Source organism: Enhydra lutris, unplaced genomic scaffold (assembly GCF_002288905.1).
Source record: "Enhydra lutris kenyoni isolate GAN:26980312 unplaced genomic scaffold, ASM228890v2 scaffoldscaffold16, whole genome shotgun sequence".
Lineage (NCBI taxonomy): Eukaryota > Metazoa > Chordata > Mammalia > Carnivora > Mustelidae > Enhydra > Enhydra lutris.
The window spans coordinates 7,113,484-7,127,850 of record NW_019154100.1 but is presented as its reverse complement, the minus strand read 5'-3'; the positions used below and the strand labels follow the sequence as shown (position 1 = coordinate 7,127,850).

General features: G+C 43.5%; 1 protein-coding gene across 1 annotated transcript in view; it reads left to right on the top strand.

Annotated features, from left to right (window-relative positions):
- LOC111147332 (paraoxonase 1) overlaps nt 1–14,367 on the top strand; it is a 31,956-nt gene that overhangs the window by 9,442 nt on the left and 8,147 nt on the right. The window contains exons 5-8 of the mRNA XM_022503325.1: nt 1,029; nt 5,525–5,648; nt 8,923–9,123; nt 10,391–10,472. Coding sequence (XP_022359033.1) covers nt 1,029; nt 5,525–5,648; nt 8,923–9,123; nt 10,391–10,472 — 408 coding nt within the window. The remainder of the gene's footprint in view (nt 1–1,028; nt 1,030–5,524; nt 5,649–8,922; nt 9,124–10,390; nt 10,473–14,367) is intronic.

Here is a 14,367-nt window from a genome sequence, read left to right as displayed (position 1 = left end):
AGTGAATATTTCCTCTCATTCAACTACAGTATAATCATGATTAATGTTACTCTTCTGTTAAATGTATCCCCTATGTTAATGAAATATAATATTTTAACCACTCTGATGCTTGAGAACGTTAAAATACTTAAGATTTGCAATGCATTTACTTTTTAAAATACCGGCATTCACATTATCCCTATAATGACGATAGCAATAATATTTAGCCCTGATCACTAGAGGTTTTCCATTTTAAACAATTTTCCAGATCCAGAAATTTACAGGGATGGATTTTTCTAATGGAAGTCATCAGCAACCCAGAGATCCACTGACAGAAAGTCACTGTGGTCAGTTTTCTCTCAGCTCTGTCACCTTCCAGATCTTTCTGCCCACCGGTACCTTTGTATTGTCTTCAAACTACTTCTCCACATTTCAAAGCTATCAACATATCGCTCCCCTCCCTCATGCTGTCTTTCCATTTCCTCCTTTCTATATATGCAGCCGTTTCCTGGGTCTCCATGTGAGTCCTCAACCCCCGCTGCATACAGAAACCCTTGCAGGATCTGACATCAACTGCATTTATTTTCTTTTTATCTTTTGACCCCTTGTTTCTCCTGTCCTTCTCTCCCTACCTCTGGCAACCACCAATCAATGAACTTTGCATCGCGCTTTTAGGTTTTAATTCTACATATAAAAGAGATCACATGCTTTAGTTTAGCATGGTGCCCTTAAGGTCCATCCATGTTGTCACAAATGGCAGGATTTTTTGTTCCTTTTTTATGGCTGAATAATATTTGTGTGTGTGTGTGTGTGTTCATCATTGATGGACACTGACGTTGTTTCCATGTCATGACTACTGTAAATAATGCTGCCGTGGACATGGGGGAGCATATATGTTTTCAAGATAGTGTTTTGGTTTTCTTTAGATCAATACCCAGAATGGAATTCTTGGGTTGTATGGTAGTTCTCTTTTTAAATTCTTCGAGAAAACTCCACAGTGTTTTCCAGAGTGGCTGCACCAGTTTGCATTCCCAACAAGAGTGCACAAGGGTTCCTTTTCCACCACATCCTCACCAACACTTGTTATTTTGGTCTTTTTGATAATAGCCATTCTAACAAGCATGAGATGGTATCTCGTTACGGTTTTGATTTGCATTCCCTGGATGATTAATGATGTTGAGCATCTTTTCTTGTTGCTGTTGACTGTCCCTGTCTTCTTTGGAAAAATATCTTTTTCAGATTTTCTGCCTGTTTTATTTTATTTTATTTTTTTTAAGATTTATTTATCAGTGTACCTGGGTAGCTCATTTGGTTAAGCAGCTGTCTTCAGCTCAAGTCATGATCCCACGGTCCTGGGATGGAGCTCTGCATGGGGCTCCCCACTCAGTGGGGAGCCTGCTTCTCCTTCTTCCTCTGCCCTTCCCCCTGCTTGTGCTCTCTCTCTCTCTTCCTCTCTCTCAAAGAAATAAAATCTTATAAAAATATATTTATTTATTTCTTTGAGAGAGAGATTGAACATGAGTGGGTGTAGGGGCAGAGGGAGGGAGAGAAAAATCCTCAATCAGACTCCTTGTTGAGCACGGAGCTCAACACAGGGCTCTAGTCTAGGACCCTGAGGTAGTGACCTGAGCCGAAATCAAAAGTTGGTCACTTAACAGCCATCCACGCATACCTCTTCTGCCCATTTTAAAATCAGAGTATTTGTTTACTTTTGCTCTTGAGTTAAATCAGTTGTTCATATATTTTGGATATTGATTCCTTATCAGATACATGATTTGCAAATATCCCTTTCCATTCAGTAGGTTGCTTTTTCATTTTGTTGATGGTTCCCTTTGCTGTGCAGAAGATTTTTTTTTTTAAGATTTTACTTGTTTATTTGACAGAGATCACAGGTAGGCAGAGTGGCAGGCGGGGGTGGTGGGGGGAGGCAGGCTCCCTGCTGAGCAGAAAGCCTGATGCGGGGGCTGATCCCAGGACCCTGGGATCATGACCTGAGCCGAAGGCAGAGGCTTTAACCCACTGAGCCACCCAGGCGCCCAGAAGCTTTTTAGTTTGATGTAGTTCTACTTGTTTGTTTTTGCTTTCGTTGCTTTTGCTTTTGGTGTCCAATTTAAAAGAAACATCGCCAAGATCTGTGCCAAATAACTTACTGCCTATGTTTTCTTCTAGGAGTTTTAGGGTTTCAGGTTTTCTATTCAAGTCTTTAATCTCTTTTGACTTAACTTCTGTGAATGGTGTTAAGATAATGGTCGAGTTTCATTCTTTTGCGTGTGGCTGTCCAGTTTTCCCAGTGTGATTTATTGAAGAGACCATCCTCTCTCCATGGTATATTCTATATTCTTGGCTCCTTTGTCATAAATTAATTGACCGTATCCGCGTGGGTTTATTTCTGGGCTCTCTGTTCTGCTCCATTGAAGTATGTGTCTGTTTTTATGCCAGTAGCACAGTTTGAATTACTATAGCTTTTTAATATAGTTGGAAATCAGGGAGTGTGAGCTCTCCAACCTTGCTCTTCTTTTCATGATTGCTTCGGCTTTGGGTTTTTCGTTTTGTTTTTGTTTGTTTGTTTGTTGTAGTTTCATACAAGCTTCAAGGGTATGTGTTCTATCTCCGTGAGAAATGGCATCGGAATTCCGATAGAGATTGCCCTGACTGTGTAGATTGCTGTTTTGACATTTTAATGTTCATTCTTCCCATCCATGAGCATGGAGTAGCTTTCCATTTGTTTGTGTCTTCTTCAGTTTCTTTCATTAATGTCTTATAGTTTTCAATATATAGGTCTTTCCCTTCCTTGCTTAACTTTATTCTTAAATAATTTATTCTTCTTGATGCACTTGTAAATGGGATTATGTTATTTCTCTTTTGTGTATTGATTTTGTATCCTGCAACTTCACTGAATTTGTTTGTTGGTTTTAACAGCGGGGAGTTTTATTTTTTTTAAAGATTTTATTTATTTAGTTGACAGAGATCACAAGTAGGCAGAGAGGCAGGCAGAGAGAGAGGAGGAAGCAGGCTCCCTGCTGAGCAGAGAGCCCGATGCGGGACTCGATCCCAGGATCCTGGGATCATAACCTGAGCCGAAGTCAGAGGCTTTAACCCACTGAGCCACCCAGGCACCCCAGCGGGGAGTTTTAAAGAGCCTAATGACCAGATCCCAGTGCCAAATATTCTGACTCAGTCAGTCTGAGGCAGGCCTGGGTGGTAGGACTTGTTAAAAGTTCTCCAGGTGATAAAATGTAAAGCTAGGGTTGAGAAACCCCTCTATCATCATGGCCTCCATCTCCTCAGCTGACAGTCCTTCCTTCCATCTTTCTTCCAGACTTTCCCTATTGTGGGCGACTAAAACTGCTGCCTTGAAAGTTGTCAGCAATGTCGTTACTGACAAGCCTTCTCTCTCCCAGGTCACCTATCTTCCCTTCCTCCCTCCCCTCCTTCCTCCACCTCATTTATGCTGTTGACCACTTTCTCCTTCAAGTGCTTCTCCCCAATATCCCAATATACTTATCGAGCTTAGTTCTGATCCTACCACGGTCCCCCCCGCCCCCATTCATTGTTTTGTCACGCATTTCAAATTTTCTGAACATTCCCCAAAACACTGATCTTTTATCTCCTCTTCATTTGCTCTAGTTCAGACAGTTCAACCAAGTCACACCTGCTAACTCTTCCTGCTTTTGGAGAGAATTCCATTAATCGGGTATTCTTTTTTTTTTTTTTTTTTAATCAGCTCTTCAGTTCCATTCCCTCAAATTTACTAGATTATTCTATTTGAGTTCCTCTCCTATAGCTGCTTTAAACTCAACAGGTTGAAAGCTGATTTTCCATCCTTTTATCTTTCCTTCTTTACCTTTCTACCCCATATGATGTCTCTTCTCTGTATACATATATAGTCCCCTTTCAGTGATCTCTCCACCCACATAGCAACATTGTATTTTATTTTGCAAACATTAAGTGCAAAGAAATATACTGTTGGGTATGCGTACGCTTTTAAAAATAAAAGAGAGTCGTATTACCCAAACCCTTCTATAAAGTGCTTCCGCATTTGGTATTGCATTATGGACTCCTGTCTATGACGTGCATTTAGAGCTCCCCTGCAATGGCGGTTTAGGATTCAGATGCCTGGGAGGGCAGCAATATAGTTCTTCTGTTGATGGATAGTCAGCCTGTTTCTGCCTTTATGTTCATTGTGAACAGTGCCAAAATAACCATTCCTGTATATATATCTTCTGTGAGCATTTCCTTAGGATAAATGCCTAGAGGTAAAACCTGCCACACAAAATACGAAGCTGGGTTTCAGTGCTCACTCCAGTGTTTGATTTCTGACTTCCCCATTCCTCAGCCATCCTTAGGGACTTTTGATACTTCCTGTCAAATGTCCTCATATCCTTTCCTGCCACTTCTTGTCAACGACATCCTTCTGGCCCTGTCTCTTCTCCCCCTACACCTGGATTACTGCTGTTAGTGTAAGGTCATGTTACCCCTTGGCTCCAAGGCCCCAGTAAGTAAGCCCTGGGTCTTTACCCTGAGCCCTAACAAGACTGGCCTTGGCTACCTACCTTTATGGCTGCAGGCTTCCCACTCTTTTCTTTCACTCCATCTACTCCATCCACAACCTCACTATTAAGAGATAAGGTCCTGCCTCAGGCCCTGGGCACATTCTCTTCCCTCACCTGGGAATGCTTTCTCCAGATACTTACAGGATTTTGTCTCCTATATCATTTAGGTTTCTGCTTTAAAATCACTTCAGAACTTCCCTGATGGTCGTGAAGAAAACACCGCATTACTCTTCATTCTTTTATCTAGTCTTATTTTCCCTTTGTAGCACTTAATACCAATTAAAATAAACACTTGTTTGTCGAATGGTCTAACTACCAGGAGCCTCCTGGTTGCCTTCTCCGTTTAAATCTCTTCCGCTCGACCTACTAAACTTTGCACTGTTTTTCTTTCAACAACAATTCGGTCACATCAAAGGTTTCCAAAGACTTGCTGCTTCTTAAGGCAAAGACTATAATAATTTAACTTCACTTGCCAACTCTAATCACACCATCTTGACCACTTAGATTGATCTCTTTTATGTCTTAAAGCTGGACTGATTCATGGAAGCTGCTTCCCCTTTGATAGCATCTCTCAGGTGTTCTTTTTATGGAATTTATCATTTTACACTCTGTGAGTTATACATCAGCACACCTTCTCCTGTCCGTGTTCTCCACACAGCCTATCTCTTTTATCTCAACTCTGCGTCTTGCTGAGACCATTTGCAATAGAAAGCTTAACAAGCTCTTTGGAGTTTTAGCATCAAGCTCATTCTTAAGTTGAGAATCTTTCTCTCCGCTGTGGCATTTGGAGGTGTTTAGAAATTGTCACTAGTCCTTCCTTTAGCCATTTTTTTCTTTGGAGCGATCACAAGTGCTTTTCTCTACAAGGACATGAAAATATTCCTGACACCCTAAGTACTAGTTGGAGGTGGGTTGAAATTGCTCTTTGGAGACAAGGCTGACAGCTGAGAGCTCAGTTGATGTTTCGATTTTTGTTTTTAATCTCTTCTCAGATAATACTGTGTACCTGCTGGTGGTGAACCATCCAGATTTTAAGTCCACAGTTGAGTTGTTTAAATTTCAAGAAGAAAAATCACTTTTGCATCTGAAAACCATCAAACACAAACTTCTGCCTAAGTATTGAGATGTACCGTATTTCTATTTCCCTTTAACACCAGTGGGTGGCTAACTCACCTTTGGTTTCTCCTTCCAGCCAGAATGGGAGGGGCAGATAATGGCTGGTTGACTTTCCTTTCTAATCATCACGAACACTTCCAAATGTTCTTCTGCAGATACTTTTGAGGATTCAGACCTCTGAGAGAAGACCCATTCTCTTCCTCTCTCAACTTCCCAGGCTGCCTGGGCGCTGAATTATGGCTCCCAGGCTCAGAATGGCCTTTCAAGCCGTTATTAAGACGTAACTCTGTTCTTCTCCAAAACCAGACTGTATTTCAAACCCACACCAATTTCACTGACAATTCCTACATCATGAGCTTTCTTCTTTATTCATTTGTTTCTTCTTGTATTAAAAAAATTGAATATTTGATATTTCTATGAATTAGAAACATATAACCAAGGGAGATCTGCAATCTGGTATCTCTAAGACCTCCCCATCCTACCCCTCCTGCTCTTTGGGCACATGATTTATGGAGTAACAGATCTGTGGTTCACACTCAGCTCCAATCTTAGGTTTCTTGACAATGTAACATAAGGAAAAAGAAAAAAACCCAGGGTATCCCTGATCCCAGTCAACCCAAGCCCAAATCAACTTCCTCACTTGCCTTAAGATTTGGTTTGTGAGGCTTGTGATGGATTTGGAACAAAAGTCTGACACAGTCTTTCCAAACAGTCTTTATCCTTGAATCTTAAGATTGTCTAGAAGTCCAACCTTTATTTGAATGATTAGCAGACAGCACTCGACTACCTCAGTATCAGTAAATCTAGATTTTTCTTAAAAGGTGTGTTATTTACATGTGGAGACCTAGCAGAGGCCTGGCATGCAGTGTTTCCAGGATCCCCCTCCTCTCTTTTCTTACCTGGTGGTTCTGAAGACAAGGAAACTGCAACTGGAGAGAAACTGAGTTACTGGATGAAGGTCAATCAGCTAATTCAGTAGCTGTGTAGGAACCACATAGCCCGAGTCTTTTTCTGTGTCCCTAAGATGACTGCAAATTCAGAGAACAGCTTTTGGTGAAACAGTTTATTTATACATTCTTTCAAAAAATGTATTTTGGAAAGAGAGTAAGGATACTGAATATCTGGTGAATGTGCCACATACCGAGATCTAAATTAAGGAAAAGTATATAGAATAGAGAAGCTGGGCTAATAATAATTGCAATAATTGTGATAGTAACAATGAGTTTTAACTATAAGTTAGGGCTATAATAACCAATTTAAACCGATTACTTTATTATCTTTCTACAAATACCTTCTTAATTAGGTGTTATTATTGTTATGGCATTTTGGAGTATTTAACTTGCCCCAGATATTACCATCAGCAAAACAGCAGAGCTGGAATTCGAACCCTGCTGACTTGAGGCTGAAGCTGCTGCTCTGAGCCAGTCTGAAATAGTGAAAGCTTACTTTGTTTATTTCACAGTTAGTCTTGGAAGTCTCAGATTTGTCCAGATTCCCAGGGTTAGAGTATTTTTTTCCTGGGCCAAGTGCAAAAATACGTGTCTTTGGCAACATAGAACCAAATGAAAAAACCGCAGTGCCACAATTAACTAAAATTCTGCTCTCCCAACTAACTGAAGGACTAGCCATGTGTATTTTCTGCTTTGTATTTAATGACTGTTTATGCTGTTGCTTATAGCATTAATATTCCTGTTACTAATCTATCACAATTGAAGTATGTCATTAATGATAACACAAAGGTCATAACTGATCATCTCCTATAGGCCAGGCCCAGTGCCAAGGTCTTGATATTCCTTCTTTCACTTCGTCTACCCTAACCTCACAAGGTTCAGAGAGGAAACTGCAATGTAGGTTTCAGTGACAGGCTGTGGCCCCTTAGACAATAACAAGCAATGTCTGCATTCACATGGGGTCTATAAGATCTCAAAGCTATTACTCTGCAATATTCTTCTCTGTTCTTTTTTATGAAAAACGGGCACATGATTTGTAAAGTATGCTCATTTTGGAAATTTACTTTTAAAAAAGAGAGGGGGGAAAACAGAGAGAGGGGAAAAAAAAGAGAGAGAGAGAGAGAGAGATTTATGCCTGGATCCTATACACACTAATCCTAAATTCCTAGACCTTTCTTCTCATGTCATGATAGTGAGTGGTCATCGTTGACGGAGGGGTTCAGCGAGTGGCAGGCTTTCTACAAAGCCCATAATAGGCATTGCCTTATTGCGATTTCCAGTGAGACTCCACAGATTAAGATTCTGACCCTTAGTCTTATATTAATGAGTTGCATGACTTTGGGAAAATTGTTTAACCTCTCTTTACAGATGAGAAAACTGAGACTCCGGGTGCTTATCTAACTGGCCCAGGAGCCCAGAGCTGCGTCAGAACCGCTGTGCTAGCCATTACGCCCTCTGCAATGGAGCGGAGATAATTCTCTCCCAGATAATAGCCCTGGGGAACTTCTGTCACCTCAATCAGCAGAGAATGACTCACTTATGTGTTCACTGTTGTACCTATTAAAGCAGAAAAATAGACTCATATATCTTAGATTTTCAGTAACAGAGAGAGAATCAAAATCAGAAAGAAAATATGCCATAGCATCCTGTTTCTGAGCATTCTTGCTCGCGGACATTTTCCTCAGTTCAGAATCATGAAACTTTAAGGCCAGAAGTGACCTTTTAAGATGGAGAGATAGAGCCGTCCAGCTCATCCTCCTTTTACAGATAAGGAAACTGAGGCCCTGACATGCAAAATGATTAATTTTACCTAAATTGCACAGCTAATTGTGGTAGAGCTTTTACTAAAATGCTTGTCAGTGGTTTTCCCTCCCTCCGCCTGATGATAGCCCAGACTATTCTATATGAGAGTGACTTTTGTATGAACATGAATGCATTTTGTCCTGATAATGATTCCTGGCCTAATTTAATGTCTGCTGATTTTAGTATATCTACACACACACACACACACACACACACACACACACACACATAACCCATAACACTATTTTTCAGACACAGTTAATAGGATTTTTATGTTACATTGCTATAGTAACCTTTTAGGGGTTTTTTTGTTTTTGTTTTTTTAGAGTAATTATTGTCTTTGAGGATCATACAGGTGGGATTGATGTCATATTAATTCTGTGCCATAATGACTGGAGTGAAAGCTTCATCCTGTGTCTTGATTTTAGGAACAGCCATTACTGAATGCTAATCAATGCCTACTCCTGTAATGTACAGTACCTTCACCTGGATATACCCTATATGTGTGTTTCAATTTGCAGTTTGAATGATATTGTTGCTGTGGGACCTGAGCACTTTTATGCCACAAATGACCACTACTTTGTCGACCCCTACTTGAGATCCTGGGAGCTCTACTTGGGTTTAGCGTGGTCTTACGTTGTTTACTATAGCCCAAATGAAGTTCGAGTGATGGCAGATGGATTTGATCTTGCTAACGGAATCAACATTTCACCTGACGGCAAGTATGTGAACTGTTTATGTCACGCATTTCTCCAGATTCTCGTTAGCTCTCTTTAGAACGGACTCATTTTCTAAACAACATGATATGCTCTAACATGTCATCCTGGTAAGAGGAAATTAGGAAGAACATTAAAATATCTTAATTTTTCAGGGGGTAAAATGTACCAAGTCAAAATTTTCTATTTTGTGTAGGCATATTCTTCTAAGTTTGCGGGGAGGGATGTATGTATTAAGAAGGGGAACTGGGATAAACATTCAGTATTACTAAACAACTTTGCTTTGAGGGAAGCGTTTTGAGGGCGTAATAAGATGAACCACATGTAGTTATATATCTCAGCTGTGCTGTTTGTGACAAGATAAAGAGCCTGCACCAAAGTATGCATCAAAACACTTCTTTTTCCATCAAGAAAGTGTTACTGTAGGCGAAGAGTCAGTTTATCGAGGCAGTGTTCCTCATGGTGTGGTTGATTTACATTATTATTTGATGATGACCCTGAAACAAATGATTCACAGAGAAACCTTGGTCTGGGGATCACACTTTGGGTAACAATAGTCTGTCTACAAAAGCCATGTATCCAGTCCTACATACCCTTTCCTCATCTTCTGTCATCAAGGATTTCAGGAGTTGGTAACATGATTAGAGGAAACAATGTGGACAGCTTTCAGTTATTTATAGCATCACCTGGTCTTACAAAGTAGCAGATAATACATAGTCATTTCTCTCATTGTTCTGGGATGCCCTGCCTTCAAAATACTAAATGCGCAGGGTCAGAACCGGGCTCAGGGTAAGAGCGGGGGAAGATTTCTCTCCGCCAAGCATCTTGTCTCCTCTCATACTTTCTCTGGCCTAAAACAAGGGCCTGGTTGTCAAAGGGCAGCCTGCCCAAGAGAACTCGCTATCCTCTGAGAGGCAGAACCTGGGGATTGTCGCCATGTCGAGCAGCGAAGAGAAGTGATGTATTAACATTTTCAACCAGATATTTAGAGCTGGTACTAGGCTGCGTTTCTTCCCTCCTGATCAGGGACAACTAGGTTCCTACTTTAGGAAGTAACTTTTGAGAAATTAAAACTCCTTTGCACATTGTAAACTCATTGAGTTGGGTTTCTGTTTTATTTTATTTTTTTTTACAATTCGGTGTGCTTTGAGAGGGATTGCATTTTCCTGTCTCCAAGCAAAGTTCTCTCCTAGGAAGAGTTCTCCCAGCTTCACCGTAACCTTCTGAGCCGTATTACTTCAAGTGCTTTGATGTAGCTCTTTCGTCTTTGAAGGTATGTCTATATATCTGAATTGCTGGCTCATAAGATTCATGTGTATGAAAAACACGCTAATTGGACTTTAACTCCATTGAAGGTAAGATGTATTAACACTATAAGTTTGCAGAGTGATAATTAGATTCTAATAGATTTGTGAAATTAAAAGTGAGTGAAAAGGATTGTCTAATTGGAGCGGGTGAGAACCAATTTTTCACTTCTTTATTAAGAGTCAACAGCATCGTGTGTGTTTGTTGTTCACTTTTGTTCAGCGGCAGAGTGGGAAGGAGCAAGCCCAGTATCTCACCTACGAAACTTTGATTCTTTCTGCCCTAATGAATTCTCATTGCTTAGTTTCCCGTCCCTTCCTCTTTTTCTCCCTTCCTCCCGCTTTTCCCTCCCCGCTCCTTCCCCTTTCTCTCACCCTTTCATGTTTTCCTCCATGTTGATGAAACAGCCAAGAAATCACCTCAACTGGGAGTTCAGATGACAGCACTCTCCACGATAGTTAAAAATCGTGTAAACATAATAAAAAACTCAGTAAAGTATCAAGGATTCCCAGCGGCCACTACGCACCCCTGCCACCCCTCACTTTGCACCCTTTGTCTCTGGCACTTCCCCCTGCTTGGTGTCCCTGCCCTGAGCTCAGGTGGGGACCCGCCTCAGGTGGGGCACTCGTTCCCTCTGCTCCGATCATCTTCCTCCGGTTCTCTGTGGCTCTCTTCTTCATATCCTTCCAGTTTCTGCTAGAACGTCACCTCAGCGAGGCCTTTCCTGGCTACCTCATCTCAGCTTGCGACTCTGCTCACCTAGCTACACACACACTGCGAGTCTGCAACCACAGGGGCTTCCTGGTCCCGTCCGAGCCGCCCTCTTCCCCTGCCTCCACAGACGGAGGGCAAGGAGAGGCCGAGAAGGAGGGAGGCCACTCCTCATTGCTCGGTGGCAGGTTTAATAAACAAGGGCCCTCAGCTACTTGGCTTGTCTTGGGCGCTGCAAGAGGACTAGCTCTCCGCACCTGCCCACTGGAATCTTAAAAGTTTATATAGAGCACTTAATGTGGGTTCGGTCACATATACGGTCCAGAGGGGCTCAGCAGCACCTTACTCCGTCATGGCCGTGTCCCTGGAATGGCTCCCGCTGTGTGAACAGTGGGCAGAATGCGCATTCCAAGGACAGGGAAGGGGACGGGGCACCTTCAGTTGTCCAGGTTCAGCTGGAGGTTCAGCCAGAGGTCATGTCCTCCCAAGGACCTCCTCCAACATGCCATCCCTCGTGACAGCTCTTACGATCTCATACACCCAGCTCTTGTGCAACATGTCCCGAGCAGTCAGCAATGGGGGCGGGGCCGTCCATTGGCACGGAGGCAGCGAAGTTAGTGCGTTTGTACAAGGGAACACACAAATTACTGCAGTGATTCCCCAAGTCAATGACAATTTTTTTTTCATCCAAGAGCCCTATGATCTGAACCACTGATTTATTAAATCCCCCAAGCTGAGGTCAGATCGCTCCAGGCGTTCACTTGTGTCCTCATGTGATTTAATAGAGACAACACTCTGGCACACTCACCAGGTGTGAACGCACAGAATTCTGTTGGGATAATGGCAAAGAGGTGGTAAGTAGTGTTCGAGGCCATCCGGTTTTGGAGGACAGCTTTTGTTATTAGAGACATTTCAGTGTTCGGTAAGGACAGGCTCTGCTGGCTCTCATTTAAGGCTTACTGGATGAGTTTGGCCAGGGCTTTGCCAGTCTCGGGCGATGGCCTTGGACCTCTTTGGTAGTTGTCTTGGCTGTTGCCTTGGGCGTTGTTTAAAACACGTTGGGCATGCTACTGCTGTGTAGACCAAGTCACTCTATTTTGAGGACAGTAGAGCCTCCTTGGAAATATGCCCTCCAACTGGGGCCCTGGGGTGGCTACTCTTTTTATGCATCTTTTCTCTGTATCTCCTAAAGGGTATGTTGCCAGAGCTTGTATCCAAGCTAGGACATGGCTTCCTGATTGCCAAGGGGTGTCAGCCCTGCCTGAGCTGGGATGTGGAGGACAGTGGGGACCGCCTCAAGTCCCTGCAGGCCAAATGTTTTTCCACATATCCTGACTCCGCCAGAGCTTATTCCCATCATCCACCCCCTGGCTTGCCATCGTTCCAGCTGTAGGATTAATCCCTTTACAACAGTCCAAAGGTCAATGTAAAGGGTTAAGGGTCAGAGCTCAGGAGTGACCACCGGCCAAACCGCCAGAGTTCAGCCCAGGGGCTGCCGTGGATTCTTCCTGCTTCCATCCAGATGGTGTCAGTGTTGGGCTGAAGAGCAACTCCAGTTTGGGGGAGGGAGGGATGGATTCCCTGGACTAGATCCCCCCACTCCCTCTCTACAAGCTGCAAGGACTGCCATGGAAAGAGGGGGAGAGGGCAATGTGTCCCCTTCTCTACCAAGCCTAGTAGTGCCTGTGTTTCTGGAGACAGTGGGCAGGTGGGCAGGGTGCTCCCGCGCTGCGGATCGGAAGGTAGTCAACGTCAGGGTTTGAACCATGGCAGAGATGCATGGATGGAACGTAGTCCCAACCCACCCCTTGATAGGAAAGGAAGTTCTTACTTTGATGCCCTCTTCCTTCCCGAGAGCACCCTCACCCCTCACTCCGGAGCAGTGCTGCTTAGCATATATGGCTAAGAGCTCTTGCTCTAGAGGGTATATGGAGTTTCCATCCCCTCTGGGACCAAAAGCTAGGGGTACTCTGTCCTCCTGTTATCCCCACACAGTGCCCAACCCTTCTGGATTCACAGACACATCAAACTCAAAGAGCAGCCCTGCTTGTAAGATGCCCAGGGCTGTAATCTCCTTCACTAGTATGCTTGCTTTCTCCAAGAGGACCTGCCGCCCTGGTCCCCAGTCCCACACATGTCCTTTCTTTATCAGTCTGTATCAGAGACAGAGACACCATGCCAGATGGGGAATGAAAGTCCTCCAAAACCCCCAAATCCCTACAAAGGTTTGCAACGCTTTCAAGTCCTTAGGGCTTGTTAAGCTTATGCCTTATCAATCACAGATTCTGGAACGTGTGTCTTGCCCAACCACATGACTCGCAAACGCCTGTGGCTGTTCCTGGGCCTTGAGTTTTCTGTGGGCTCATGACCCATCGTCTCCCTTGCAACTGTTCCAGGAAAGCCTGCAGAACGTCCTGCGGCGTGTTCTTGGGTACTGTCTCCTATCTCTTTATGCCCGCAAGCAATTTATGTTGTTTAACAGTTACCATTTTCTGAAGAGGCTGCAGGCGTACTGGTTCGTGGTGCGTGTTTCCCCTCAGCACTGGTCTGATTACCGGAATCCGGGGTCAGAACTCGAGAGAGGTCTGCAGTTCCATCTCGTAGGACATCAGTGCCCCGTAGATTCTCTGGTATTGCACTGAGAAGAACCTCATATTCCTGGGATAATAGGGAGGAACACTAAATCCGTCAAAGCCTTCTTAACCGTAACCATTTACTCTCTGTAATCACTGATGGTGCTGAATACTGAGGGTCACCATGGGTCAGAGTGCATTTGGATCCAGCATCCACCAGAGCTCCTAGAGGACCAGCAGAGAGCAAGTTCAACTTGATGCCTCTGATCATCTCCACCTGCCCACACCTGGAGGCAGTCCTGGCCTGTCTCTATACCTGGGTTAGGGAGGCACCCACCCCAAATAGCACTGTTTTCCTGAGGCTCCTGCTGGAGCAGGCAGGGCATCAGGGACAGTAACGGACAGAAAGAACAGGTCTGAATTGTTGTTCAAGTTTTGTGGCTTTCCTTCGGCCAGTGAACACAGTGTTGGGTTGTCAGTTTCTCTGTTCTGGGGAGGTCCCTGCAGCAAGGAGATTAAACCACCTTTGTTTCTGGGTTATTTTTACTGGAACTTTACAGCTGATTGGGAAAGCCGTTAGGTTTTATGGGGGAGCTCTCTGTCTCAGGTCTTTCCCACATCCTGTACCAGTCCCAGGATTTGTTAGTTTTCCCTAAATTGA